We start from the raw sequence: 25,934 nt of genomic DNA, 5'->3' as shown, positions 1-25,934 counted from the left end.
GCATTTTTGGAAAGCAGTGTCCATCAAGACATGCTCCCCTATCGGAGTTCTGGACTCAGACTCCCCGCAGATGCCTGAAGCCGCCGGTAGAACAAAACCCTACACATGCTATGTTTTTTTTCTCAAAAGTAAATAAATGCCTGTGATGGAGCTTGATTTATAAATTAGAGGACATAATTGATTAATAACTAATAAAACACAAAAATTGGAACAGTACACTGTAATAAAACGTTTGGCATCACTGCTTTTGAGCTCTGGGGCTATCAGTGAGTAATTACAGACATGCCAGTCTGATGAGCTACACTGCTACTCAGGCAGTAAGGGGCAGACAGCCTACCCACTGTGGATGTGCTGGGCAGAGAGTGACTCGTGCCCTGTGAAGGACGGAACCAGTGGGAACTGTACAGTTCTGGTGCTTAGAAGGCTGGGCAGTTTAAAGCGTACACACTGTTTGTTTCTAGGATTTGCTATTTGATGTTTTCAGACCACGGTTGATTGTCCATCACCGAAGTTATAGGCTGCCGAACCCGAGATCAATAGGCAACCATTGCATGTTTAACGTGAGAAATGTGTGTTTGTGGGCAGTGAGGAGAGCATGAATCCCAGACTCTGAGAAGCTAGATGCTCGGTCGCATGGGATAGGATGAATGAGAACTCAGCAGAGGCAGGATGTAGGAGCTGCATTTCACACACAGGAGAAGGTTGGCTGTGGGAACTCTAGACGCTGGGGAGGATGTTGTGTCTTTCTCATGGCAAGGACATGCGGGCGGAAGGACACTGAGGCCAGCTTTGCCGCAGCGGTATTAAGGAGCTGTCACTGGCAACTTGTCATTCCTTCTGTCTCCTGCGTACGTCAGTCAGGCCTGCAATCCAGCTACACGGGAGACAGAACGGTCACAGGCTCCAAGCCTGCCTGGGGAACCTAGTGAGATCCTGCATATAAATAAATGAAAAACAATAAATTAAACAAATAAAGGCATAGAGGGATTGCATACTGCTGGAGTGCTTGCTTAGCCCAAACACCACAGTAAATTAATTAAAATAGAATAAATTATTGTCTGGCACACGTTTTATGGATAAGAAAGCCTAAAATACAGATTTTGGAAGTATTGTGGTTGGAAAGAAGAATCCACATGATTCAGACTCAATGCTGTGAGGAGAACTTAAGCATTTTTAGGGAGTCTCCAAAACATACAAATTGCAGTGCATGCAATTTAAACACATTATCTATTGTCACCAACAAGCATGAGTTTTAATGTACTGAAGACATTGGATCAAAGGGGCAAGCGGACACCATTTATGATTAAAGAATTGAAAGACTGTTTTATGTGACATGCGATTTTGATTGTTTCTATAACCTGCAGGTTTAAATTTTTTCATGGGTGTTTAATAACTGTTGGCTGGAGGGGAATTTACTAATTTGGGCTTCCCTACTTCCTTTACATATGTTTTCAAACCTCTCTGAAAGTCTTTCTGTTCTTACAAAGAGAGGACTGGTCCTGGGTCGCTGAAGGCAGTGTCTAACACTCGGTGAACATTCAACAGATGTCAGGCTTGGAGTGCAAATTCTACGGTGCAGCCATTCTTTTGGAAATCACTTAGTTGGCCCAGAATTAACCATTTATTATTTCATCGGCTCGCCAGGGAACCGGATCTGCTGTAGACTATTGGGGTCCTCGCTCCAGGTCTAACATAGTTACACTTCCTGGGAGTCTGCCCCATGGCTCAGGTCTCATGAGTCAGCACCACTATGATTTGGTGATACTCCTGTCGTATATGATTTGACCTTCAAGAAAAGTTTCACTGAGGCTTTGCCTATAGGATGGCAGAACAACCAGGGAATAAAGCTGACCCCTAAGGGGAAAGTGAATACCAGTTGCCTCTTGTCCTGGATATAGTCATGTCCATAAAAAAAAAAAATGAATCTCTCTCTCTCTCTCTCTCTCTCTCTCTCTCTCTCTCTCTCTCTCTCTCCCTCTCTAGTATTTTATTTGGTTTCTCTGCAATATGAGACCATCTTACTGTCTTCATAATAGGGTTTCGTCCATTGAAATATGGATGTTGTTTCTAGTTTAACATTAAAAAAATAGACTCTGGACAATTAATTAAACTGCCAGCAGACTCAACTGAAGCAAGAATCACCTCTCTATATAATAGATCTGTTTGCAGTGTTTGTTTTTGCATAGTTAGGAATAAATTTTTTTAAAACACCATTTTAATCTCTCTCTCCCCATTTCTAGCTAGAGATAAATGGCTCCCTTCTGACCCTCAGATCATCTCCGAAGGCCTCTATGCCATAGCTGTGGTGCTTAGCTTCTCCCGGATTGCATACATCCTCCCTGCAAACGAGAGCTTTGGGCCCCTGCAGATCTCTCTTGGAAGGACTGTGAAGGACATCTTCAAGTTCATGGTTCTCTTCATTATGGTGTTTTTGGCTTTCATGATTGGCATGTTCATACTGTATTCTTACTACCTTGGGGCCAAAGTCAACCCCGCTTTTACCACGTAAGTAAGACATCGTACTAAAATGGTCTAAAATGACATTCTAAAGGGCTCAGCAAATGAAGACTGTCAGCTGTCATAATGAAGCCATTCTCGAGAGCAGCGAAACAGTCCATAAAAATCAGTGTCTGCAGCTGGTCACACAGGTCGCTCCTGGAGTTTAGTGAGATCTCACCACCAATTCGATCAGGAGCTGGAAAAATACTGGCCCGAAAGGGCTATTTTAAGAAGATTGGGTGGCGAATGCCTAATAGCGGCTGCTAAATTTAACTTCATCAGTTTGAAGTCTGTATTACTCTTTCAGCTTCTCTGTTAACGTTTTCATCAGTAGTTGAGAACAGGGGATAAAGTACAAGAACAGACCCTGGGAGGGCAGTGCTGCCTCCACCCCTTGCCCTGAAGATTCACCTCATCCCTGAAGCCTTTCTTGATTATACTTCATAGTCACTATCATGGGAGAGCCCCTACCCCCTGTCCCCCCTGCATGGAGCTACCCCAACTGTGAGATTCTCTCTCTGGTACCCATAGGCATTTGCTTGTCATGGGGATGGAACCCTCCCTATGAGTTTCAGCCCTTGCAGGCAAGAATATCACAAACTTTCTCCGCCTTTCCTTTGCTCCCCGTATTGCCCCACCTGTAAGCCAGCAACTCGGTCAGTTCCCTGTGGATAAAATATAGCACCATGTCCCTGGAGACATGTGAATTGTTCTGAAATTAATTTTTAAATAGTTATTGTAGAGCAGGTCTTAAAAGTAAAGGAAGCCAGAGGACCAATTTGTTGTAATAAATGAACAAGAAACAAAACAAACAAGCAAACAAAACAAAACAAAACAAAAAAAAAACAAAGCCAAAAAAAAAAAAAAAAACAACAACAACAACAAAAACCAAATCCGGTGACTCTCTTTGTGAATGATCAGGACCCTGTACAGGGCCCTGTTCTCCCTTCTCACAATAGCCTGTAAAGCACAGTACTTTTTTGTAGGGAGATCTGGCAACACAGCCTAGTGGAAAGACTGTCGCCTGGAAAGTCGACAGGCCAGGATTTTAACACAGTTCTGCTATTTTCTATCTGCACCCTTTGGTTAAACTGAACATTTTTCCAGCATCACTTTCCTCATTTTTAAAATAAGCGTGATAGATTTTAAATAAGGTCGTCGTGAGAATTACATAAGGCTAGTTACGTAATGCCTCTTGCCCACAGTAGGGGCTCAGAACCGCAGCGTCCTTTCCTCCCAGCATCCCTCTTTCTCCCCACACACACCTGGCCCACAGATGCTGTGGCTGAGGCAGGTGAATTAACAAAGGAGCAAGAGGAAGAGGCAGGGCGGTGCTGTGATAGGATGAATAAATGCAGGAATGGGGGCTAGAGTGCTCTGTCTCCTGCCTCCACGTGCCAAGGTGTTGTGACAGAGGGAAACTCTTTCTATCACAACAGAATCCTTTATTCTCCACCCTCTGTGCCCAGGAACTAACAACATATCTAGAACATATCAGATGTTCCAGTGATACTAGCTGAACGGTTAAATAGATAAATAAGTAAACTACTATTTAAGCTTGCTGATCATTAATATTTAGAATTTGTTAAAAATATTTTAAAGTGCTGTTTTCATAAGTCATTTTCTGGCGGGGGGAGACTGTTTTCCACCTATGATTCGTAGGGAGCCTGACCTGCGTGACGACTGTTTAAGGGTTCTTTACTCAGTTCACAGATCTGAAGAACACAGGACAAAATGAGCTGAGTGCCAGTGGATGGAAGTCATAGGAGAGATGAAGCCTGGTGCTTAGCCTGGCCAGGCCCTGCACACTACATGTGCCGAGGAACTGGAACTCTCGTTCTGTTGTCTCCTCTTCCAACTGAGAGTTATTTTCATAGAGGAGGTGCAGCTGGCTTTCAGAATCTGTACCTCACATGCAACCAACCATGGATCAAGATATTCTTTTAGAACATTGTGTCTTTACTGAACATGCAGTGCCACCATTCCCTAAACACTGTAGTGTAGCAATTATCTGCATAGCTTTGCGTTACAGTTTGACATTTTAAGTAACCAAAAGAAGGTTTAAGTAACACAGGAAGTGATAACACTGGTGCCCTGAAAATACAGTAGCATTTACCTGGGATTCCCTTGATCGTCCTCAGATATGGGTGCCCATGGGGATCTCAGGAACTAATTCCCCACAGATAGCAAAGCTGACTGTGTATTCTTGTGGCCAGAATTCAAACAGAGGCTGTTTACAGTGAAAAGCCTCTCCTTCAAACCCTGGCCCTCCATCTTTCATTCCTGGAAGCCATGGAACACTTTCAGAGATTTATTATTTTTTTTACCAAAAATAAAAAAGTAAGTATACAGAGAACCCCCTCTTTTGTATTCAGATGACTTGGCATTTCACATTTGCTGCATTTTGTTTTTCACTTAGTGTACTATTGCTATCATGTATATTATAAATATATGAAGATAAATATGCCTCCTCATCCCCAGTGGCTGCACAGCATCCCACCATCTGGATGCATCAAAATTCTTTGGCCTGTTCCCTGGATATTGAGGTTTTTGTTTTGTTTTGTTTTGTTTTGTTTTGTTTTTTTTCTGGGCACAAACTACTCCACTGCAAGTCATGATGAATTGTGCATTTTTTTTTTTAAGTAGGTGTTTAATTTTAAACCCAGGAAGTTTGATTTAAATTTCCAAACCACCTACAAAATTAGTCTCCCAAACTTCCATCCTTCCAGAAGAAAAGCATAGCTGTTTTGACATAACTTCACAATGCCTGCTTTCTCCTGCGGAGTGAGTCTTTAATCTCAGTAACTTCGGAAAAGCTAGGCATTGACACCAGTTCCGGAAAATCCCAGGGGATAATTGCTGCAAAGCAGCCTAACAACCTGGACATGGTGGCATACACCTGAAATACTACCACGTAGAATCTGTATGCAGGGTTTCAATTCAATGACAGCCTGGGCCACATAGTGAAATACTGGATGGATGGATGGATAGATAGATAGATACATAGATACATAGATACATAGATGTGATATATATCAAAACAGTACAATTCTACTCCTAAAGTTTTTATTAGAAGCAGTTATTATGGGCTAGAGAGATAGCTCAGTAATCAAGAGCTCTGGTTGCTCATGCAGAAGACCTGGATTCAATTCCCAGCCTCCATGTGCTTGACAACCATCTGTAACTCCAGTTCCAGGACATCTATCGCCCCCTTCTGGCCTCCACAGGCACTGCATGCAGTGGTGTACAGACACACATGCAAACAAAACATCAGCACACATAAATAAATATTTTTATAAAAGCAATTGTTAGGAGTTTGTGATGATAGCATTTCATAGTAATATTTTACACCAGTGCAATATTAGATACTAACTTGTTTTTGCTTTTTAACAGCAGAAAGTATTTATTGCCGTGTTTTTATTTTTTTTTTAACAGCGTCGAAGAAAGTTTCAAGACTTTGTTTTGGTCTATATTTGGACTGTCTGAAGTGACTTCTGTTGTCCTCAAGTATGATCACAAATTTATAGAGAATATTGGATATGTCCTTTATGGAATATACAATGTAACGATGGTGGTTGTTTTACTCAACATGCTAATTGCTATGATTAATAGCTCATACCAAGAAATTGAGGTGAGTGTTTCTTGTCCCCTGCATCTCTCAGAAGTTTTGAGACTGTTGTCTAGAAATGTTGGCCGCAGGGAGATTACTGTCTCCTGGGCCACTCACACTGCTCCTGGTGGAAGCTATGGTGGTTGAGTTGACTGTGTACTTTAAGCAAAATGTTCAATCTCTGGAAACCGCTCAGCTTTGGATTTTGGATTTGTTGGTTCTATAGCTTTCTTCATTGTTTTATACTTTTTTTATGTCTTCTGCTTTGGAATTCAGTATCTTTGCTTAGCTGTGTGCTACCTCCACCAAATAGCTATGCCTGCCTGGGTTTTTGAAGACAGGGTGTCACTCTATACGCAGGCTTCCCAGGACCTCGCTATGTGACCCAGGCCTCAAACTCCTGGTGCCCACCCACTTTACATTCCCAGGTGCTGGGATGGCATGTGGGCGGCACCAAGCCTAGCTCCCATGTGCACTGTCGTAACGGGTTCCTGTTACAGTGTCCTCAGCGCAGAAGGGAGGCACGTTGGTTATTTTACTTGTTGCTGTGACAAAGCAAATTAAGGAAGGAGGAGTTTATCTGGGGCTGACAGTTCAACGGTACAGTCTGCCATGGTGGGAGTCACGGCAGCAGGAGCTGGAGGCACATTGCATTCTGGGTCCGGACAGAGAGGAAGATGAACAGCGGTCCTCAGCTCATTTTCTCCTCTATGCAGTCCTGAACCGCAGCCACCCACATTTAGGATAGGGCATCCCACCTAAACCAACTCACTCTAAAAACTCCTTCACAAGAATGCCCAGGGTCTTCTCTTAGGTGATCCTATATCCTGTCACGGTGCCAATTAATGTCAACCAGTACAGTAGATTCTATAGAGACTAAAGGTATAGACTGTGAGTGTCTGCTTGTATGGTGACGTCAGTGTAGGTGAATAGGACTAAAGTGAGCCCACCACTTCCTGTGCCTGTGACCCTGCTTCACGTCCTTCCGTCAGTGAGGATGGTTGTGCCAATTGCCGTGGGAGCATTGGGAGGGGGAAAAGATGGAGACAGGTCCTGGCCTCAGGAGAATTTATGTGACATTTGGGGACATGTAGGACAAACACAAACTTCAAAATGTAATTGATCCAGTGAAGTGTGTTGGCTTAAGACTGTTGTCCAGCACTGAGGAGGAAGTGACAGGGAGGCTAGCCTAGGCTAGTGTGAGTTCCAGGCCAATCTGGGCTAGTGTGAAATCCTCAAAATGAATTAAGATGCATGAGGTAAAATCAACGTATCTAAATGCCATCTTCACCTTTGCCTTTAGAGTAAAATTCATGGCATCTACGAAGTGGCATAGATGGCTCTGAAGAGCAAGGAGGATGGCAGAGAATGAGAAACAATGATGGATGTGAAAAGATGGCTGTGGTGACAGAGGGAGCTAGTGATTAATAGTTTTATCCTTTTGTGACCCTGAATTTCTCTCACCTTTTTGCTTTACCTCGGAATGAGGAACAGGAAATGCTGGTTCATTCTCAGTGGGTACAGACAGAGGCATATGGAAGAGAAAGCCTTTGGGTATCAGATTTGTGAGTTTATATTATGTAGACATGTAGGGATTATATGCAGATAAATGTGAATAAGTTAATTATTTAAAACAATATAATTGCTGTAAGATTGTAAATTAGGCCTAGAATGTCTAGTTTAAAATTTAGCAGCTGCACTTATAAATGGATACTAGACCTATAAGATAGGATAAACATACTAAAATCTGTACATCTAAAGAAGCTAAGCAAGAAGGAGGACCCTGGGTAAGATTATCAATCCTCACTCAGAGAGGCAAACAGGATGGACATCAGAAGAGGGAGAAAACAGGGAACAGCACAGGAGCCTATCACAGAGGGCCTCTGAAAGACTCTACCTGGCAGTGTATCAAAGCAGATGCTAAGACTCATAGCCAAACTTTGGACAGAGTGCAGGGAATTATATGAAAGAAGGGGGAGTTAGTAAGACCTGGAGAAGACAGGAACTCTACAAGGAGAGCAACAGAACCAAAATATCTGGGCACAGGGATCTTTTCTGAGACTGATACTCCAACCAAGGTCCATTCATGGATATAACCTAGAATCCTTGTTCAGATGTAGCCCATGGCAGCTCAGTGTCCAACTCGGTTCCCTAATAAGGGGAACAGGGACTGTCTCTGACATGAACCCAGTGGCTGGCTCTTTGACCACACCCCCTGAGGGAAGAGCAGCCTTACCAGGCCACAGAGGAGGACATTGCAGCCTGTCCTGATGAGACCTGATAAGCTAGGGTCAGATGGAAGGGGAGGAGGACCTCCCCTATCAGTGGACTGTGGGAAGGGCATGGGAGGAGATGAGGGAGGGAGGGCGGGATTGGGAGGGAATGAGGAAGGGGACTATAGCTAGGGTACTGAATAAAATGTAATTAATGTAAAAAAAATAATTTAAATAAATAAATAAATAAAATTGAGCAGCTGTGGGACTGGAGAGATAGACGTCTTAGAAATGAAGAGTAAATATTGTTCTTGAAAAGGACCAGAGCTTAGTTCCCAGCACCCACATCAGGTGGCAGGCAACTACAGCTCCAAGGCATCCGAGCCTCTCTTCAAGCCAACACAGGTATATGCACACATAAGCACACACATACACAAGCACATACACACAAGGACACACCAGCACACACACGTACACAAGTACACACACACAAGCACACATGAGAACACACCCACAAGCACACATACAGTTAGAATGGAGTAACTAACCCTGAGTTTTATTTTGTGACAGGATGACAGCGATGTAGAGTGGAAGTTCGCTCGCTCAAAGCTTTGGTTGTCCTACTTTGATGATGGGAAGACATTGCCCCCACCCTTCAGTCTGGTCCCTAGTCCGAAATCATTCGTGTACTTCATCATGAGGATCACTAACTTTTCCAAATGCAGGAGGAGAAGATTTCAGAAGGACCTGGAATTGGGCATGGGTAACTCAAAGTCCAGGGTAGGTATTGAAAACAAACCAAGATCCTGAAATAAATGTTTTGTCTCCTTCTCCTGGTCTGTTAATGTTTGTTCACTAATTTGCACATGTGAACTTAGAAGATATTGAATGTGGCTGTCTACTCCATGGTCTTTCATAGACTAATACTATCTGCAGAGTGCTTCAAATAGTCACTTAGTCTATGCCCTATTTGGGGTCAGCTTTTCATGGGAAGTACCAAAATATAAACAAGCAAATAAAAAGCTCACTAAATGAAAAAACAATAGAAAGTTATTGTAAAAAAAAAAAAAAAAAAAAGATGCTTTGAATCCATGTGCCCCATGCTTCAAACTGGTCACTGTGAAGTTAAATAACTAACCTCAGACTTTTCCCTTGGCACATGCATAGTTCACCACCACTGTATTTGGAGAGACGGCAGAATAATCTTTCCCTTAGTACCGTGCCATAGATACAAGCCTGAGCATACTCCCAAATAGCAATAAATGCCCTTTATAAAGAAGAGTGTTAGGAAGGTGAGTTTCACGGTGGCACTTCATCAGTGTGAACTTGGCTTCCATACACAGAATTGGGGTCGGAGACACAACATTATAGGCGTGTTTAAAATAACAGGGAAGGAAGCAGACAGGAACAGGCTTGTGAGATTCAAATACTGCTGCTGTCTAAAATTGGGAAAGTGGAGCCTGGCGTGGTGTCACATGCCCGGAATCCCAGCACGTGGTAGACTGAGGCAGGAAGGTGCTGAGCCCGACGTGGGGTGAGCTATGTTGTGATTTTGAGACCAGGTAGAACTACGAAGCAAGGTTCTGTCTTTAAAATTTTTATGACCGTGCCCAGGGAAACCTTAAAACACGGGCTTTCTTGAGCAAAGGGAGAAGGTTTTTCTCCACTGAAGCTGGGGAAAGGACAGGACTGATCCAATTTAATTCCTTACTTTTTAAAGGTAGATCTGTGTTCCCAGCCCTAGAATCTCACCTTTACAGAAAGGGACCTTGTGCTGGGAGTGTGGTTCAGTGGCATGGTGCCTCCTGTGCATGTACGAAGCCCTCGGTTCAAACCCCAGCATAGAGAAATAAGTGTAAAAGGAAGTGACTTTTTAAGGGTTTCTGGGTGATGTGGATACACTCTCTCATGGCTGTTAAACTCCACAGCAGTGATGGGCTGTCCGTGCCTTGTTCAAATAACATCTCACAGATACATGGTGAAGGGAAGGGTCCGTCACCCGGCTAGACCCGAATCAGAGCTGGCTCTTAAAGCTTATTAGCAAGCCACACAGATACACTGTCTTACCCAGAAGAGGAAAGGCACTTTCCCCCACTTTTGTGGGGATTATGTGGGGTGTTCTCCGTACCATCTCGTCAAACATCAGGGCCCTTCCTTATCAGGTTCCACACTGTGTGTTTAGAACTTGTGTGACATGGATATCATTACCTACCTATAGCTGAGACAAGCCATTCAAGTAAGTCTCCTATGCCAGGTCACCGATCCACAGCCAGTGCTGGGCATATGTGGCATCAAGGGTTTCTGGCAGTCATGGCTCAGCCCTTTTCAGATACTGGGGCATAGCTTCTCCTAATGTCCTGGGAGTTGTTAAGATTGACGGCGTGCTGATAAATGTTTTGTCCTTCTAGGGACGCTTAGCTACCTAAGTCTTTATTATTTAACAAAAAAGAGAGGTGTCTCAACAAGCGTGGGCACTAACAGCTTTTTGTGCACCAAAGAGCATAGCTTGAAGTTTTCTTTCTGGAGGCAACAGAGTTCAGGGACCTTAGACCTGAGCCATCATAGCATAGGTGGGGGCTACCAACAGCCAGGTGGGCAGCACACTCCTGGGTGTTTAGAACTCTCTGAAGGCATGGGGCGAGCTCTCCACAAGACACCCATTCCTAGCCTGTGGCACCATTGAGATGAGGAAGGAGCTTTTCCTTAGCTAAGAGGGCCTGCCTTGGCTTCTCTCTTTCCATATCCTCCTAAACTGCCAAAGGCTAGCCTTGAACTTGTGGTCCTTCTGCCTCACTCTCCCAAGCATCTAGGGTTTCAGGCATGTACCACAACACCCAGCTAAAAGTTTTCAATCTCACTCATGAGCACAGACTTCCTTCATTAAATGAATTAAACAAGAAGTTGAAGCAATGCCAATTTTGTTGTTCTGTTTTAGAAGAACTTTAAGAAACCTTTTCTGCTGAGGCAGCTGAGCTCAGTCAGCAGGCTGATGCTGACCCCCTGTGGCAGAGGAAAAAAGTGCAGGTTCTTGGCACAAACCAGTCAACTGGAGGCCTGTCCTGTCTTATCATCTCTGCCCTGGCCTGCCACCCTCCTGAGTTGTCATAGTGAGGCTCAGGACTCGGAAAGGATATAATTTGGGGATAGGGAGAACTTTCGAATCATATACATGGCAGCTTGCTCTTGAATGATGGGAAGTTCCTGTTCATGTCTGTGTGAATCGTGGGCGGGGCTAGCTCTTAGATAGCTTTCTGCTCCTGTCTACTCAGAACTTAATCGGGTGAGGGAGGTGATAGATAGATAGGTAGGTAGGTGGGCACATAGATAGATAGATAGATAGATAGATAGATAGATAGATAGATAGATAGATAGATAGATAGATAGATAGATAGATAGATAAATAGATAGACTCATGCATCTATGCATAAATGGACAAAGGTCTGACCCTTGCTCGTAGTAAGACAAGATGCTTGAGAAGAGGTATTATTTTAGATGATATTGTAGGACTACAAAATATGCATCAGGCTACCTACACCTGTGGAAGGCTCTCTGTTCAATTTAAGAGAGGAACTTGGACTCAGCAGCCAAGCAAACCACGTCAGAGACACTTGGAGTTCTAGATGGTAAATGGTGCATGTTCTCAGGAAAACTTGGGTTAGATAAGGCCCAACTTCTAAAATACACTTTTAATGAACAGCTCTGTTACACCTAGTCTTGTCAGTGTTTTGATGAAGGTGAATGTCTTCCCCACACAAATGTTTGCCTTCGGAAATATCGAACCCCCCTCATTAAAGCCAACTCCCACAAAATGTCCCTCAGACGTGTTGACTGCAGAAATGCCATCAAGAGAATCAAATAAGCTATGTTTCTTATTCCAAGTGAATGTATTCTAATTTACTAGGTTAATTGTATTTTTTCCTAGTTAACCCTCTTCACTCAGTCTAACTCGAGAGTTTTTGAATCACACAGTTTTAACAGCATTCTCAATCAGCCAACACGCTACCAGGTAAGCACTCACCGGCCATTCTATTGTGTGTGATCCGGGTGTGTGTGTGCAGTAGTGTGTTCTTTATATATATATACTATGAAGGTGTGCAGGAGGGAGTAAGGCGTTGGGGGCTGCAAAAATCAGAGTTCAACCTCTTTGTTCTTTTGCACTTTTTTTTTTTAACTAAAGAAGAGGCTTTTGTTGTTGTTATAGATTTATTTTTTCTTTTATTTTCTTAAGATTGAAGTTTGAGCCCAGGGCTTTGCCTGTGCTACAGTCATGATTTATTTTATTTTATTTTATTTTATTTTATTTTATTTTATTTTATTTTATTTTATTTTATTTTATATTTTGAGATAAGAGTCTCACTAAGTTTCCTGGCTTGGCTTCCTACTCACTGTTACCCAGGCAGGATACGGACTTTCAGTCCCCCTACCTCTGACTCTCGAGGAGATGAGAGTACAGGTCTCAGGAAGGTCTCACCAGGCTCGGGAAGAAAGATTGCTTTTACAATGATAAAAACAAGTGTTTCTGTGATTCTTAAATTAGACTTACATAATTCATGAGAGAGGGTTTTGTCTCTGGGTATTTCTGTACACCTCATGAATGCTTAGTGCCCACCGAGGTCAGAAGAGGGCATTAATCCCCTGGAACTGGAGTCACCGATGATTGAACCCCACCGTGAGGTTGCTAGAAACTGAAACTTGATTTTCTGCAAGAGCAACCACTGAGCCATTGCTCTAATTTACAAGGAACAAATATTCGTCTGGAGAAAGGAGTGGAAGATACAGTATTTAAGGATAAGTGATACTCTCAGTATGAGACCCGATACGTTTCACTAGGTTTCATTTTTATGAACTCTATCTTGCAAACGATTTCTAGAGTCTCTTGTTTTGTCAATACAACTTTAAAATATCTTTTGAATGCTGATGCTATATGCCGATTGGGACACTCCGTACATTTCTAGCACAGAAAGTTATGGTTCTTTGTTTCATCTGGCTGGTCCTTTGACCACTAGATCTTTGTCTGAGGTGTAGAGAGGATCGCGGCGTTTATGCTGTCCCTGGTATTAATTAGTGAATAAAATCCCCTCCGCATGCGGTTTTCTTAGAAGAGGGAAACTTGGCAAACGTGACCCCCACACACGGACTGTTGCTGTCTTCCTCTGTTTGATGACTTCACAGTCTGCTCACTGGTGGTGCGTAGGTTATTTCATTCCCCATCTTCCACTGGCACAAATAAATCAAGGATTTTTATTTCAAACTAACAGAAATAGTCAAGTGCATTTACTGTGTGTCCACCATGAATGAACTTGGCCATGTTGTGTTTAACGGTCTATAAAAATTCCCCATTTGCCTTTCTTGATGACTTTCTGTTACCAGTTAAGAGGAAATTTAATAGTTAAAACTGTCAACTTTTATCTGTGCTAAGGGTTAAGAAAGTTTTTATCAATATGTTGAATACCTTGACCTTACAGCTTTGCATCCAACTTGGGATTTATGTTCTACTTTAAAAGACCTGTCCAACAAAAATCATACACAAATTGATATCATCCTTACTTCAGAACTTTTATTTTGCAAAACTGCCTGACTATTTTTTTTTTTTAATTTGGAGTTTTAGTTGGCCTGTCTAGTTCACAAAAATTCTGGCTGGTGTTTTCATGAAGATTGGGCTAATATTTCAAGACTTGACCTCTTTCTGATGTCTTTTTTTTTTTTTTTTGGTTGGTTGGTTGGTTGGTTGGTTGATTGGTTAGTTGGTTGGTTGGTTGGTTGGATAGTTGGATGAATTTTCCTGGTGTTTGGTTTGAGTTAGCTGATAGTAGAAGCTGGTCCTGATCTCCTGGTCCTGCTGCCCATACCTCTCAAATGCTGGGATTTGCAGGAATGTGCCATCTTGCTCAGATTTGTACAGGTCTTTGTGTCTGGAGTCACACTTATTTTATTCAGTTTGTTAAAAGTCTCCCAGAACTGCCAAATAGCAACTACTGAAGGGCTAAAAGAAAATAGAACTGTATTTCTTTCTCATGTTCTAAAGTTCAAGTTACCCAGCCCTCCTGGAATGCGACTGAGAATGTCTGAGGATCAGGCCTTCTCTATCACTGTTGCCATGACAAAGGGCATTGTGACACCAATCTGCTTTGAACACAGCAGATTTTGAAGGGGAAAATTTTATGCCTGGATACATAATTTTCCCTGAGTATAAAAGGAGGTAAATGTGCTTGTTTGTTTTCCCTTTGATGAAGTTTAGTTGATGAGATACTTTGTTTAGAATGCTTCCAGGAAAATTTGAACTCAAGATGAATTTTTAAAACAATCTATTTTGCATCATTATCCCTTTGGGCAGCAAGTATAAAATTACACAAACAGAGGCCATGTAAATATCTTGCGGAATGTTTCATTAGAGGATGTGAAAACATTTTAGTTTCCTGGCTTCATTAGTAGCTAACCTTATCTCAGCAGGAACTACAAGTCTATATGTATTTGATTATTTAATCTGAGCAATCATTTACGGGCTGAGTTTTGTGGCCCATTATGGAGTTGAAAAAACAGACACTCATGAGTGCTTTAGGATCGCTCATCTGATAAAGATCTTTATTCAAATTCAGAGATTTTCGTTTTTTTACTCACAACACATCTGCCTCTCCTTAATTCTTATTTGTGTATGAGTGCCATATGTTTACAAGCATATGTGTATGTGCAGGTGTGTAGGTATGTGAATGTGGAGACCAAAGGTCAATGTCACGTGTCTTCCTGAGTCACTTTCCCCCCTCATCTCTCAATGAACCACTTACATACATAAACATACCCATAGCATTATACATTAGCTTTGTGTGTGCAGATGAGGGGTGGAGTTTGCCTGCTTGGATGGGTTTCTAAGATGTGTTATTATTTTTAATTATGTGTGGGGAGCTATGTGTACCTTGAGTACCGTGCCTGTGGAGACTAGAAAAAGCTATCAGATCCCCTGGAGCTAGAGCTACAGGTGGTTGGGAGCTGCTCAGCATGGGTTTGGGGAATCGAACTCGGTTCCCCAGGAAGAGCAGTACACACTCTTAACTGTTGAGCTGTCTCTCCAGCCCCTTGCTTGTGTATTTCCTAACTATGTGACTAATACAATAAAATTGTTACAGGTGTTTCTTTTTGCTGCCAGGAGTTTTCTACATTGCTATATTGTTAATTAGTAAACAAATAAATGATGAATGCTATCCAAAAACAACATTGTCTCTATATAAACTTAAATCTGGCTTCTGCACATGAGAGACACAATTATCACAACGATCGCCAGTTCTATGCCTTTTCCTACAAATGTCATGATTTTGTTCTTCTTTAGAGCAGAACAAGATTCCATTCTGTGTGTATACATTTTCTTTATCCATAATGGACATTTAGGCGGGGTTTATTCCCTGTCGATTGCGAAGACTGCAGCATTAAGCTTGAATGTGCGTTTCGGTGTCTCTCTGCCCTGCTGACTGGGGGGCGCTCACATACATACTAAGAATGGTAGCGCTGAATCGTATGTTAGTTCTCTTCTAATTTCTCCAGGACCTTCCACGCTGATAGCCGCAGTGAGAGTAGATGCTTGTCCTATAATGAGAGCACATACTTGCTCATACTTGCTCCTGCCTGTGTCTTGGGTCTTTTTTTTCCCCCTCTCTGGCTTAGTCATCTGCAAACCTGCAAGTCTACAGGACTGTACATTTGGTAGAGAATAGGTCACTGGGTTCCCTTACTCGGAGACAAGCACAGTTTCAACAAGCCTTAGATTCCTACCTTCCCTAGAGTCTAGGGAAAGAGGAAGCACTCCTTCCCTATCACAGGAACAATTTGAGAATAAAGGAGTTATAGGACCCAGGAGTTCTGGTTCCTCGGGCCTTTTTCCTATGGGTGTGTAGAGAGTGGGAGGCAAACTTGGAACTGATTTGAATCTTAGTGAGCCCTCAGGGAGTGGTATGGACCCAGATGCTGGTGAAGACTGTCCTTAGGCTGTAGGTAACTGGTGTACTTCGTAAACAGTTTAGATCTTATCATTAACCCGGGAACAATGCAGGGGAAGGAGTCTGATTTGACCTAGGACTACATTTCACCGATATCTTTTAGAGCATCTTTTAAAGAACGTTTTCCTAGCCAGTTTTAACCCACACATTTCTGTCTTCAATCCACTTGCCTCATTTGTAAATATTGTGTAAGGCAAGGATCTAGGTTTTGGCTTTCCCATAGGATAGTCCGAGCCTCAGCACTCCTTGGTAATGCTCTTTTCACCCACCTTTTTGGAATATTTGTTGTTTATTCATTGTTATCATTATTAATCATCGTTGTGTCTGATATATATGGATATTTTGCCTGCAGTATGTCTGTGCACCATATGAATGCCTGGATGCCTGTAGAGTTCAGAAAATGCATCGGATATGCTGGAAGTAGTGCTATAGACAGCCGTGAGCCACCGAATGGGTGCTTGATCGTTGAATGAGTCAGTAAGCTTAAGGTCTGTCTTATCTGGTCTGGTTTCCTTTGAGCCGAAAGCCAGGTGGATCCAAGGTTTTCTCAGAAGCTCCAAAGACAGGACAGAGTGAACTCTAGTTCTACGTCCTTGCCTGGGGTCACAGTCGGCCAGGACCTTGAAGGAGTTAGGCTTCTGGGAACCCAGCTCTGCCCTCTGAAAGCTGTGGTCATTAGTCTTAAGGCAGCTGTGTCTGAGCTATGTGTTCTCTTTACCAACATTCACTTAGCTCTCTGCTGACCTTGGCCCATTCTCCATTTTCCCCTTGTAAATCGTATATATGATGCTCTACTTCTTTTTTTTTCTTTATTAATTACATTTTATTTACTTTGTATCCCCCCTGTGGTTCCCTTCCTCCTCCCGTCCCAATCCCTCCCTTCCTCCACCCTCTGCATGCATGCTCCTCCCCAAGTCCACTGATAGGGGAGGTCTTCTTTTCCTTCTTTCTGATCCTAGTCAATTAGGTCTCATCAGGAGTGGCTGCATTGTCTTCTTCTGTGGCCTGGTAATGCTGCTTCCCCCTCAGGGGGAGGTAATTAAAGAGCAGGCAATCAGTTCATGTCAGAGACAGTCCCTGTTCCTATTACAATAAAACCCGGTTGGATACTGAACTGCCATGGGCTACATCTGTGCAGGGGTCTTAGGTTATCTCCATGTATAGCCCTTGGTTGGAGTATCAGTCTCAGAAAAGACCCCTTGTGCTCAGATTTTCTGGTTCTGTTGCTCTCCTTGTGGAGTTCCTGTCCTCTGCAGGTCTTACTATTTCCCACTTCTTTCATAAGATTCCCTGCATTCTGCCCAAAGGTTGTCCATAAGTCTCAGCATCTGCATTGACAGTCTGCAGGGCAGAGCCTTTCAGAGGTCCTCTGTGTCAGACTCCTGACTTGTTTCCTCTTTTCTCCTTCTTCTGATGTCCAGCCTCTTTGCTTTTCTGGATAGGAATTGAGCATTTTAACCAGAGTTCTCCCTCTTGATTAGTTTCTTTAGGTGTACAGATTTTAGTAGGTTTATCCTATATAATATGTCTATATGAGTGAGTATATGCCATGTGCATCTTTCTGCTTCTGGGATAGCTCACTCAGGATGATCTTTTCCAGATCCCACCATTTACCTGCAAATTTCATGATTTCCTTGTTTTTTATTGCTGAGTAATATTCCTTTGTGTAGATGTACCACAATTCGTGCATCCATTCCTCCACTGAGGGGCATCTGGGCTGTTTCCAGCTTCTGGCTATTACAAATAAGGCTGCTACAAACATGGTTGGATGCTCTACTTCTTAGTAAACTTGCCTGACAACCCTCAGATTACACATGACTTCCTGGTCCCAGCTCTCTGTCTTCTGTATTTTCTCATCCCCAGTCCTCCCGCCCTGCAGTTTCGGGTGCTTATTCCTGCAGGTTTGGGTACGAGTATGACTGAGAAAAGAGGGTTTTTAATAGCACGGGGCTCTCCATTCTCACATTGCTGTAGTTTTTCTCTGACAATGACATTTCAGATTACCCTGGAACTCCTTCTACTGGTTTAAAACATCTCACAAAAATCACTTAGCTTCAAACTTTTTACAACCTTAAAATTGAGGGGTTTTTTTGTTTTGTTTTGTTTTTTCTATTCTCATGACTACCATTTAGCTCAGGCTTTCCCCCTACCTCTTTCTTGAATTATCTTTTAAGTGTGATATTTATATACACACAGTAATATGCACAGCAATTATGAAGCAAATCATGAATGTACAAAGCCACACCCACATCAGTGACAGCACTGTTGGCTCATTGCCTCTGGTTGGCACTTTTCCTTACGGTGTCTCTGCCAACATCTAAGAGACAATTGCTGCTCTGCAGTGTTCCTGATCTTCTTGCTTTTCTTTTCAGATGTGGGTTTATCATACTATGAATATTCCAGGAATATATATGACCTAGCTCTAGAAGATAGCTTTATATTTTGTGAAGTCCTTTGCAACCGAACATTTTTATTCAGCATCATGCTTCTTTTTCTGTTTGTTTGTTTTTGTTTTTGTTTTGTTGGTTTGTTTTGAAACATGGTCTCACTATGTAGCCCTGGAACTCAACATTGCTCTTCTAACCCTGTTGTCCTGCCTCTTGGCTACATGTGGAGTTTTTGCACTCTGTAAGGAGTGAAATTTCTGTCAGTGTTGATAACATCAAATTGTTTCCAAAGCGTCTTATCTATTTATTTGTGCTCTACCTGGGAAAATATAACAGTCTCCATTGGGCCATGGATTTTTTTCCAGCAGCTGTCATTATCAAATTTATGTCTTGTTCATTTTCTTTATTAAATGTCAACCTGCACCTAGTCTTTGTTATATGTGTGTATTATAATATCTGTGTCCTCAGAAACAGACTTTAAGGTTGTTCTATAAGTTTTTACCATTTATGATTCCATTTCTGTAAAATACCTGGGTGTCTTTTCCCATTTAAAAATACTGATAACTTTACTATTTTTTAAATATTATCTTTATAAGTAAAAGTTCCTAAGTCATAATGAAGGTCAATTTATTTTTATATCATTATAAGAATTTTTTTCTTGTTTTTAAAAATATAATCTGAAGTAATTATATTCTACTAAAGGATTAAAAAGCTTCATCTTTCACATGTAAGGTCAACTGGGATTAATTTTTTTTATTCATAGTATGAGATTGGCATCCAAATTAAGTTTTTTTATGGATAAACAATTATTCTATAAGAACATTTATTTGGCTTGGAAAAAAATTAGTCACAATAAAGTTGCTATGGAGACAAACATGTATTGCAACAAGACATACTGAATCCAGAAAACAATGTAACGTAAGCAGTAAATATATATATATATATATATATATGTATGTATGTATATCCACAAAATTTTAATGAAAAAACACTAGAATGGTCTATACCCAAATAACAACAGTAATTATCTTTGGATGGTGGGGTTATCAATGATTTTGTTTAATTCTTTTGTTGGTCTCTCTATTTTTCCAAATGCTGTGCCCTGGCTTATTTTTTTTTTTTCAAACAGAGAAAAATAATGTGTCTATGGTGATAATGTAGCTCAAAGCACCTTAAAGAAAAAAAAAAAACAGTTTGAAGGTAACCATTGTAATCTTCCCCAACTTTTAAGAAAAGTTTTTTCATTTTTGAGATTAAAAAAGAAAAGAAGACGTATGTTAGTTGTGTTCCAGCAGGAAGTAAAAGAGCTAAATTGTGTAGCTTGGCTAATTCTTTGTAGTCATATCGGGCTCTGTTCCCTGTGCTCTCTGCGTCACAGGCATGTAAGGCCCTGCGAAAAGCAGGCTGAGCAGTCACGTACATCATTGGTGATTTAATTACTTCTTTTTGCCCAACAGCAGATAATGAAAAGACTCATAAAGCGGTATGTTTTGAAAGCACAAGTAGACAAAGAAAATGATGAAGTGAATGAAGGTAAGCATCTTCAGTTGGGAATCACCTTTCTTCAGAGCTAACTTAAGGAGCATGGGGAGCTGGGGCAGGGTTACTGCTGCCAGCTCAAGGCTGCTGTGGGCTGCAAAGTGAGTCCTAGACCAACCAGAACTACATAGCAAAAACACTGTCTCAGGCAAAGGATTTTTAAGCACCAAGCTATACAAATAAGTAGAGCCTGGAGGGTAACAGCACCGTACAGATCTAGAGTCAGAAAGAAATAAACCTGGGGCTGGAGAGGTAGCTCATTGCTTAAGAACAAGTGCTGCCCTTACAGAGGACCTGAGTTTGATTCCCAGATTCCCATCATTCATGTTGGATAGCTCACAACTGCCTGTAACTCCAGCTCCAGGGAATCCAACGCCTCTGACCTCTACAGGTCTACACACACTTATGCACACACACACACACACACACACACACACATATGGAGAAAGAGACATAACATAATTAAAAATAAATGGAGGCTCCTTTCCAGCACAGATAAGTTGCCTCCAGAACTATCTCTCCTGATAAGAGAAAGGCTAACTTAGCAAATGCTGCTGCTGAATGGGCTCTGAAGCCATTTCCTGATGAACACAATGAGTCCCTTTCAGATCTTAGTTGACCCAGTGGTATATGTTCATAGGGAAAAAAAAGTCTATTAATATCTAATGAAGGACCAGGAAAAAAAAATCTATTATGCTGGCCTATAAATAGGCTCAAGAAGATGGTGTTAGAATGGAGTTACAATGTAGAAACAGCAATCTTATCAGCTGTTTCATCCTCCTTGGGAGCCCGGAGCTAGCTAATGTACTTGGGAGAAATCATGTGGCCACGATAGTGCCAAAAATAATCAGCATTTGAACCCTTGCCCCAAAGAGGGAAGTTAGTGAGAATCACATTTGAAATAAGCTCTTAATATAAAAGTTGACTACGTAGCATATAAGCATATTAAATGAGAGAATTCTTTTTTATCCAGGAAGCCAAAGTTCAAGGTTGAATCATGCATTGTCTATAGCTGGGATTCAGAAGCAAAGAAAGAAGGACTGGAGATGAGGGGATCACTGTGGGAGAACCCTAGCTCAGGCTGGAGTAACTTAATGGTAGAACGCATGTTGAGCAGGCCCCAGGCTTAACACCCCCCCCAAACCAAAAAAGAATAACAAACCTAAAACCAAAGCTAGACTTGTTTCAAACTAGACCACCTTATTCCTCTATTTCCCATATGCCACAAGAAGCACATACACACACACACACACACACACACACACACACACACATATCTTTTTCAAGACAAGGTTTCTCTGTGTAATAGCCCTGGCTATCTTGGAACTCACTATATACATCAGGCTGGCCTTGAACTCACAGAGCTCCACCTGCCTTTGTCTCTTGAGTGCTGGGACCAACGGTGTGTGCCACCACACCTGGCCAGTGTATATTCTTGAAGTGTTAAGGCTTTCTTAAAATGAAAATATTTTTATGGTGTCTTTAGTTTTGTTTTGTGTGTGTGTGTGTGTGTGTGTGTGTGTGTGTGTGTGTGTGTGATGTTAAGGATTGAACCCATGGCTCTCTACATGCTAAGCACAGGCTCTACCACTGAGCTACATCCTGGCTCAACTGGTTTTTATATAATAAAAGCACATATATTTTGGAGCATGGTAACACATGCCTGTAATCCCAGCACTCCGGTGGTGGAAACTGAAGTATAGGGAGTTCAAGGGCAGCCTCATGTTTAGGCCTGGGTTACATGAGACCCTGTCTTAATAACTGTAATTATAAATCATACAAGTTATGCTTTAAAAACATCATAAAGCTATCATGATAAAAGGTCACCCTACATCGTACCCCATAAGTATATATAATTACTATATGCCGATTTGTAAAGATAATTATTAAAGGGAAATATCCTCAAAGATTCTATTATTTTTATAAAAATATGAAGGCAGAGGACGGCTAATTTTCAGAATTTATTCTTAGAATCTAGGTAATGTTCTGCCTGTAAATTTAATTTTAGTCTCAATACTTTTCTGCATCATGGTTAAGCAGATCCTAGAACAAAGCCGTTTTCCGTTGCAATCTGTGTGTGCTCAGGGTGCTGCCAAGCTGAGTGTGGGGAGCAGCTGTGTTTTCACCTCTCTGTGCTGCTCCTCCTGGAGAGACAGGAGTCTGCACACTGCAGGGGTGGCCCTGCCTCCTCCACCCCAGCCCTCTGCACCAGACAGACCCAGCCCTGTGTCCACACCACTGTCTACTGAGCAGCTCCCTTCACAGCTTTCCTCTCTCCTCATCAAAGTTGACTTAAACTTGACTTCTGTGTATTTGCACATTCAATCAGTTCATTTTTAGTAGAGCAATGGAGGTAACACGTGGGCGTGTCAACCCTCTGACAGAAGGGAACAAAAGAACTCTTTATGTCCAGCAAGGGGACAGTGTGATTGTTTTGGGGGAGGGGGTTGTTATATGTTTTGGGTTCTGGAGATAGGGTCTCTCTGTGTAGCCCTTGCTGTCCTGGAACTTGCTATGTAGACCGGGCTGGTCTCAAACTCACAGAGATCCACCTGCCTCTGCCTCTGCCTCTGCCTCTGCCTCTGCCTCTGCCTCTGCCTCTGCCTCTGCCTCTGCCTCTGCCTCTGCCTCTGCCTCTGCCTCTCTGCCTCTGCCTCTCTGCCTCTGCCTCTCTGCCTCTGCCTCTCTGCCTCTGCCTCTCTGCCTCTGCCTCTCTGCCTCTGCCTCTCTGCCTCTGCCTCTCTGCCTCTGCCTCTGCCTCTCTGCCTCTGCCTCTCTGCCTCTGCCTCTGCCTCTCTGCCTCTGCCTCTCTGCCTCTGCCTCTGCCTCTGCCTCTGCCTCCCAAGTGCTGGAATTAAAGGCGTGCGGCACCATGTACTACGAAAGTGTGATTTCACTGTTCCCTCATTTGGAAATGCATCTTAACCGTCGCTCTAACATCAGGAGCAATGTCGTAGAAGGCAAACCCTGCGCTAGGAGAGGCCGAGCTGTAACCCAGCGGCAGGGCACTTGCCTGACTTACATGGGTTGTGGCTTTGATCTGGCACAACCAAAGGCGCTTGAAGCTATTACAGAGGCAGTTGGGATATCTTTAGAACCTTTCCAAAGGTCGGTATGCCTTTAAAGGCTGGCTTTCTTAAACAGCTTAAAGGTGTTTGAAACACCTACCTTGGAGACTTTGTGAAGCGAACATATTCAGACTGAGTGAATTTCACTTTGTATTTTTTGCCTAACTATGAAGAGAAAAATCACCATTTACACTTTTTTTTTTTTTTTTAAATACAAACACTCCAGGTGAATTGAAAGAAATCAAGCAGGATATCTCCAGCCTTCGTTATGAACTTTTGGAAGACAAGAGCCAAGCAACAGAGGAATTAGCCATCTTGATTCATAAACTCAGTGAGAAACTGAACCCCAGTGTGCTGAGATGTGAATGAGGCAGCAACTTGCAGTCAAGCTTTGACTGTCGCACAGATGTGGGCAATAATTCCTAAGTACGAAATACTTGAAAACCCGTGGTATAAAGCTCTAGTGTTAACTACCTGTATCATGCGAAACCTTACGATTAAGCTAGGTGGTAATGATTTCCATTACATGAAAATGACTTCAGCCATTGACCTCATATTATAAGCAGTGACATGCTAGTATATTTAGAAGCCCAGTATTAATGTCACTGGCATTCTCGTCTTTTTTGTCTTTATATTACCTGTTGGCCTCCAAGAGCTCCTTGAGAAACAGGGACCACATCAATCTCATCTTTATGTCTCCAACATTTAGTGCAGTGCCTGGTACATAGTAGGTGCTTGGTAAATGTCAAAACCAACTGACCTGAACAGCCAGTAGCATCTGAGAACAGACAGAAGGCCATCACTATGTAGCATTCCTTCTCCTCCAAAGGCTGAAGTCATTTTTTTTTAAATGGAAACTGAGGAAGTTTTACAACCAGCTATGACTTGTTGAGAATTTTCTTAGACTTTTAGACATCACTGACAACTCCATGACCTTTGAAATGCAAGTGAAGAATTTAACAGTGAAATGAGCGAATTGAAAATACAGTTACACTACATATTTAAGTTTCATAGGATTGTTCAAGAATAATCATTAAAGATTTTTTAAATATATGCTTGTGTCTTTTCTCATTGTATTTGTGGTTTTATGGTGTGAATAGTCAATAAAGAAGTGTGGGGTTTTTTTTTTTGAAGTTAGGGTTATAGTAAGCTATTATTTTGTTGTAATCTTTTTTTAAGAGTTTATTTCAGCCTCTTCCTTAGGGATCTCCTTGTTGTTTAGCTTCTTTAGGACTATAGATTTTAGTATGTTTATCCTATATTATATGGATACCATTCACTTATAAGGGACGAGGCTGAAACCTCATTCATGGGGGCAAACAGGATAGATATCGGAAGTAGGAGAAGACAGGGAACAGGACAGAAGCCTTCTCTAGGAGGCTTCTGAAAGACTACCCAACAGGGTATGGAAGCAGATGCTGAGACTCATAACCAAACTTTGGGCAGAATGCAGGGAATCTTATGGAAGAAGGGGGAGATAAAAAGAGCTGGAAAGGACAGGTCCACAAGGAGACCAACAGAGTGAAAAATTCTGGACAGGGGACAGAGATCAATACTCCAACCAAGGACCATGCATGGTGAGGACCTAGACCTCCTGCTCAGGTAAAGGTAAAGCCCGTAAGCAGCTCAATTTCCAAGTGGGTTTTCTAGTATGGAGTACAGGGGTTGTCTCTGACATGAACTCAGTGGCTGGCTCTTTGATCGCCTCCTCCTGGGGGGTGCAGCCTTGCCAGGCCACAGAGGAAGATGATGCAGCCAATCCTGATGAAACCTGCTAGGCTAGGGTCAGATAGAAGGAGAGGAGGTCCTCCCCTATCAGAGGACTAGGGGAGGAGCATGGGGGAGAAGAGAGAGAGTGAGTGTGACTGGGAGGATATGAGGGGGGGCTACAGCTGGAATACAAAATGAATAAATTGTAATAAATAATAATAAATAAATAAAACATATTAAAATATCTTAACAATTAATAAAAAAGTTTATTATATATATGTATATATATATATATATATATATATATATATATATATATATATATGAGTATACCTGCATGTACACCTGCATGCCAAAAGAGGGCATCACATCACATTATACATGGCTGTGAGCCACCATGTGTTTTCCGGAAGTTGAAGAGGTATGAAGATAAAGCCCGAGACTTTCATTACCATTTACGTACAAGCATTTGTTCTTTTCTTTTTGTCCTCCCTCCCATGCAGCCATAGAGCTCTTGACATAAGTCTTCCATTTGTTTACCTCACTTCTATAAAACCGGCATCCTATTGTTTTACTTTACCTCACTTATTGTTATTGCTTTGCTTAGCAATGGGTTTAATTGCAGCATTTTCATATTTATGTCCTTATGCTTTGTTCTCAATTTGCTCTGCTCACTGCCCTCCACCATGCCCGCTGCTCCCTTTGTTTCCTTCTCCCAGCACGTTGTCTTAGTATTGCCTTTTTCCTTCTTCACAGTTTTGAGTAATTAGCAGAGAATAGAGATAACACTGGGTTTGGTGGACTCTGTTTTCACCCTGCCCTGATTCCCTGTGCTGGGCTGCACACCCAACTCCCTGATGCTCCTGAGCAGTTCCCAGCTAGTCACTCTCTGTCCTCTGCCAAGAGGAGGTAGCTTTCCCTGT

At 42.2% G+C, this 25,934-nt stretch overlaps 1 protein-coding gene across 5 annotated transcripts in view; it reads left to right on the top strand.

Moving 5' to 3' along the window:
• The window catches only part of Trpc3 (transient receptor potential cation channel subfamily C member 3), a 136,775-nt gene extending 112,331 nt beyond the window's left edge, over window positions 1–24,444 (top strand). The window contains exons 7-12 of one of the 5 annotated variants that reach the window (XM_021655160.2): window positions 2,241–2,505; window positions 5,935–6,130; window positions 8,893–9,102; window positions 12,245–12,328; window positions 20,152–20,227; window positions 23,528–24,444. In XM_021655160.2, coding sequence (XP_021510835.1) covers window positions 2,241–2,505; window positions 5,935–6,130; window positions 8,893–9,102; window positions 12,245–12,328; window positions 20,152–20,227; window positions 23,528–23,670 — 974 coding nt within the window. In that variant the 3' untranslated portion in view covers window positions 23,671–24,444. The remainder of the gene's footprint in view (window positions 1–2,240; window positions 2,506–5,934; window positions 6,131–8,892; window positions 9,103–12,244; window positions 12,329–20,151; window positions 20,228–23,527) is intronic. The other 4 variants (XM_060378231.1, XM_021655161.2, XM_060378232.1 and 1 more) reach the window with 4 other exon arrangements.
• The last annotated feature ends 1,490 nt before the right edge of the window (window positions 24,445–25,934 follow it).

Source organism: Meriones unguiculatus, chromosome 2, assembly GCF_030254825.1.
Source record: "Meriones unguiculatus strain TT.TT164.6M chromosome 2, Bangor_MerUng_6.1, whole genome shotgun sequence".
In the NCBI taxonomy this organism is placed as follows: Eukaryota; Metazoa; Chordata; class Mammalia; order Rodentia; family Muridae; genus Meriones; species Meriones unguiculatus.
This window is presented reverse-complemented; position numbering and strand designations above follow the sequence as displayed.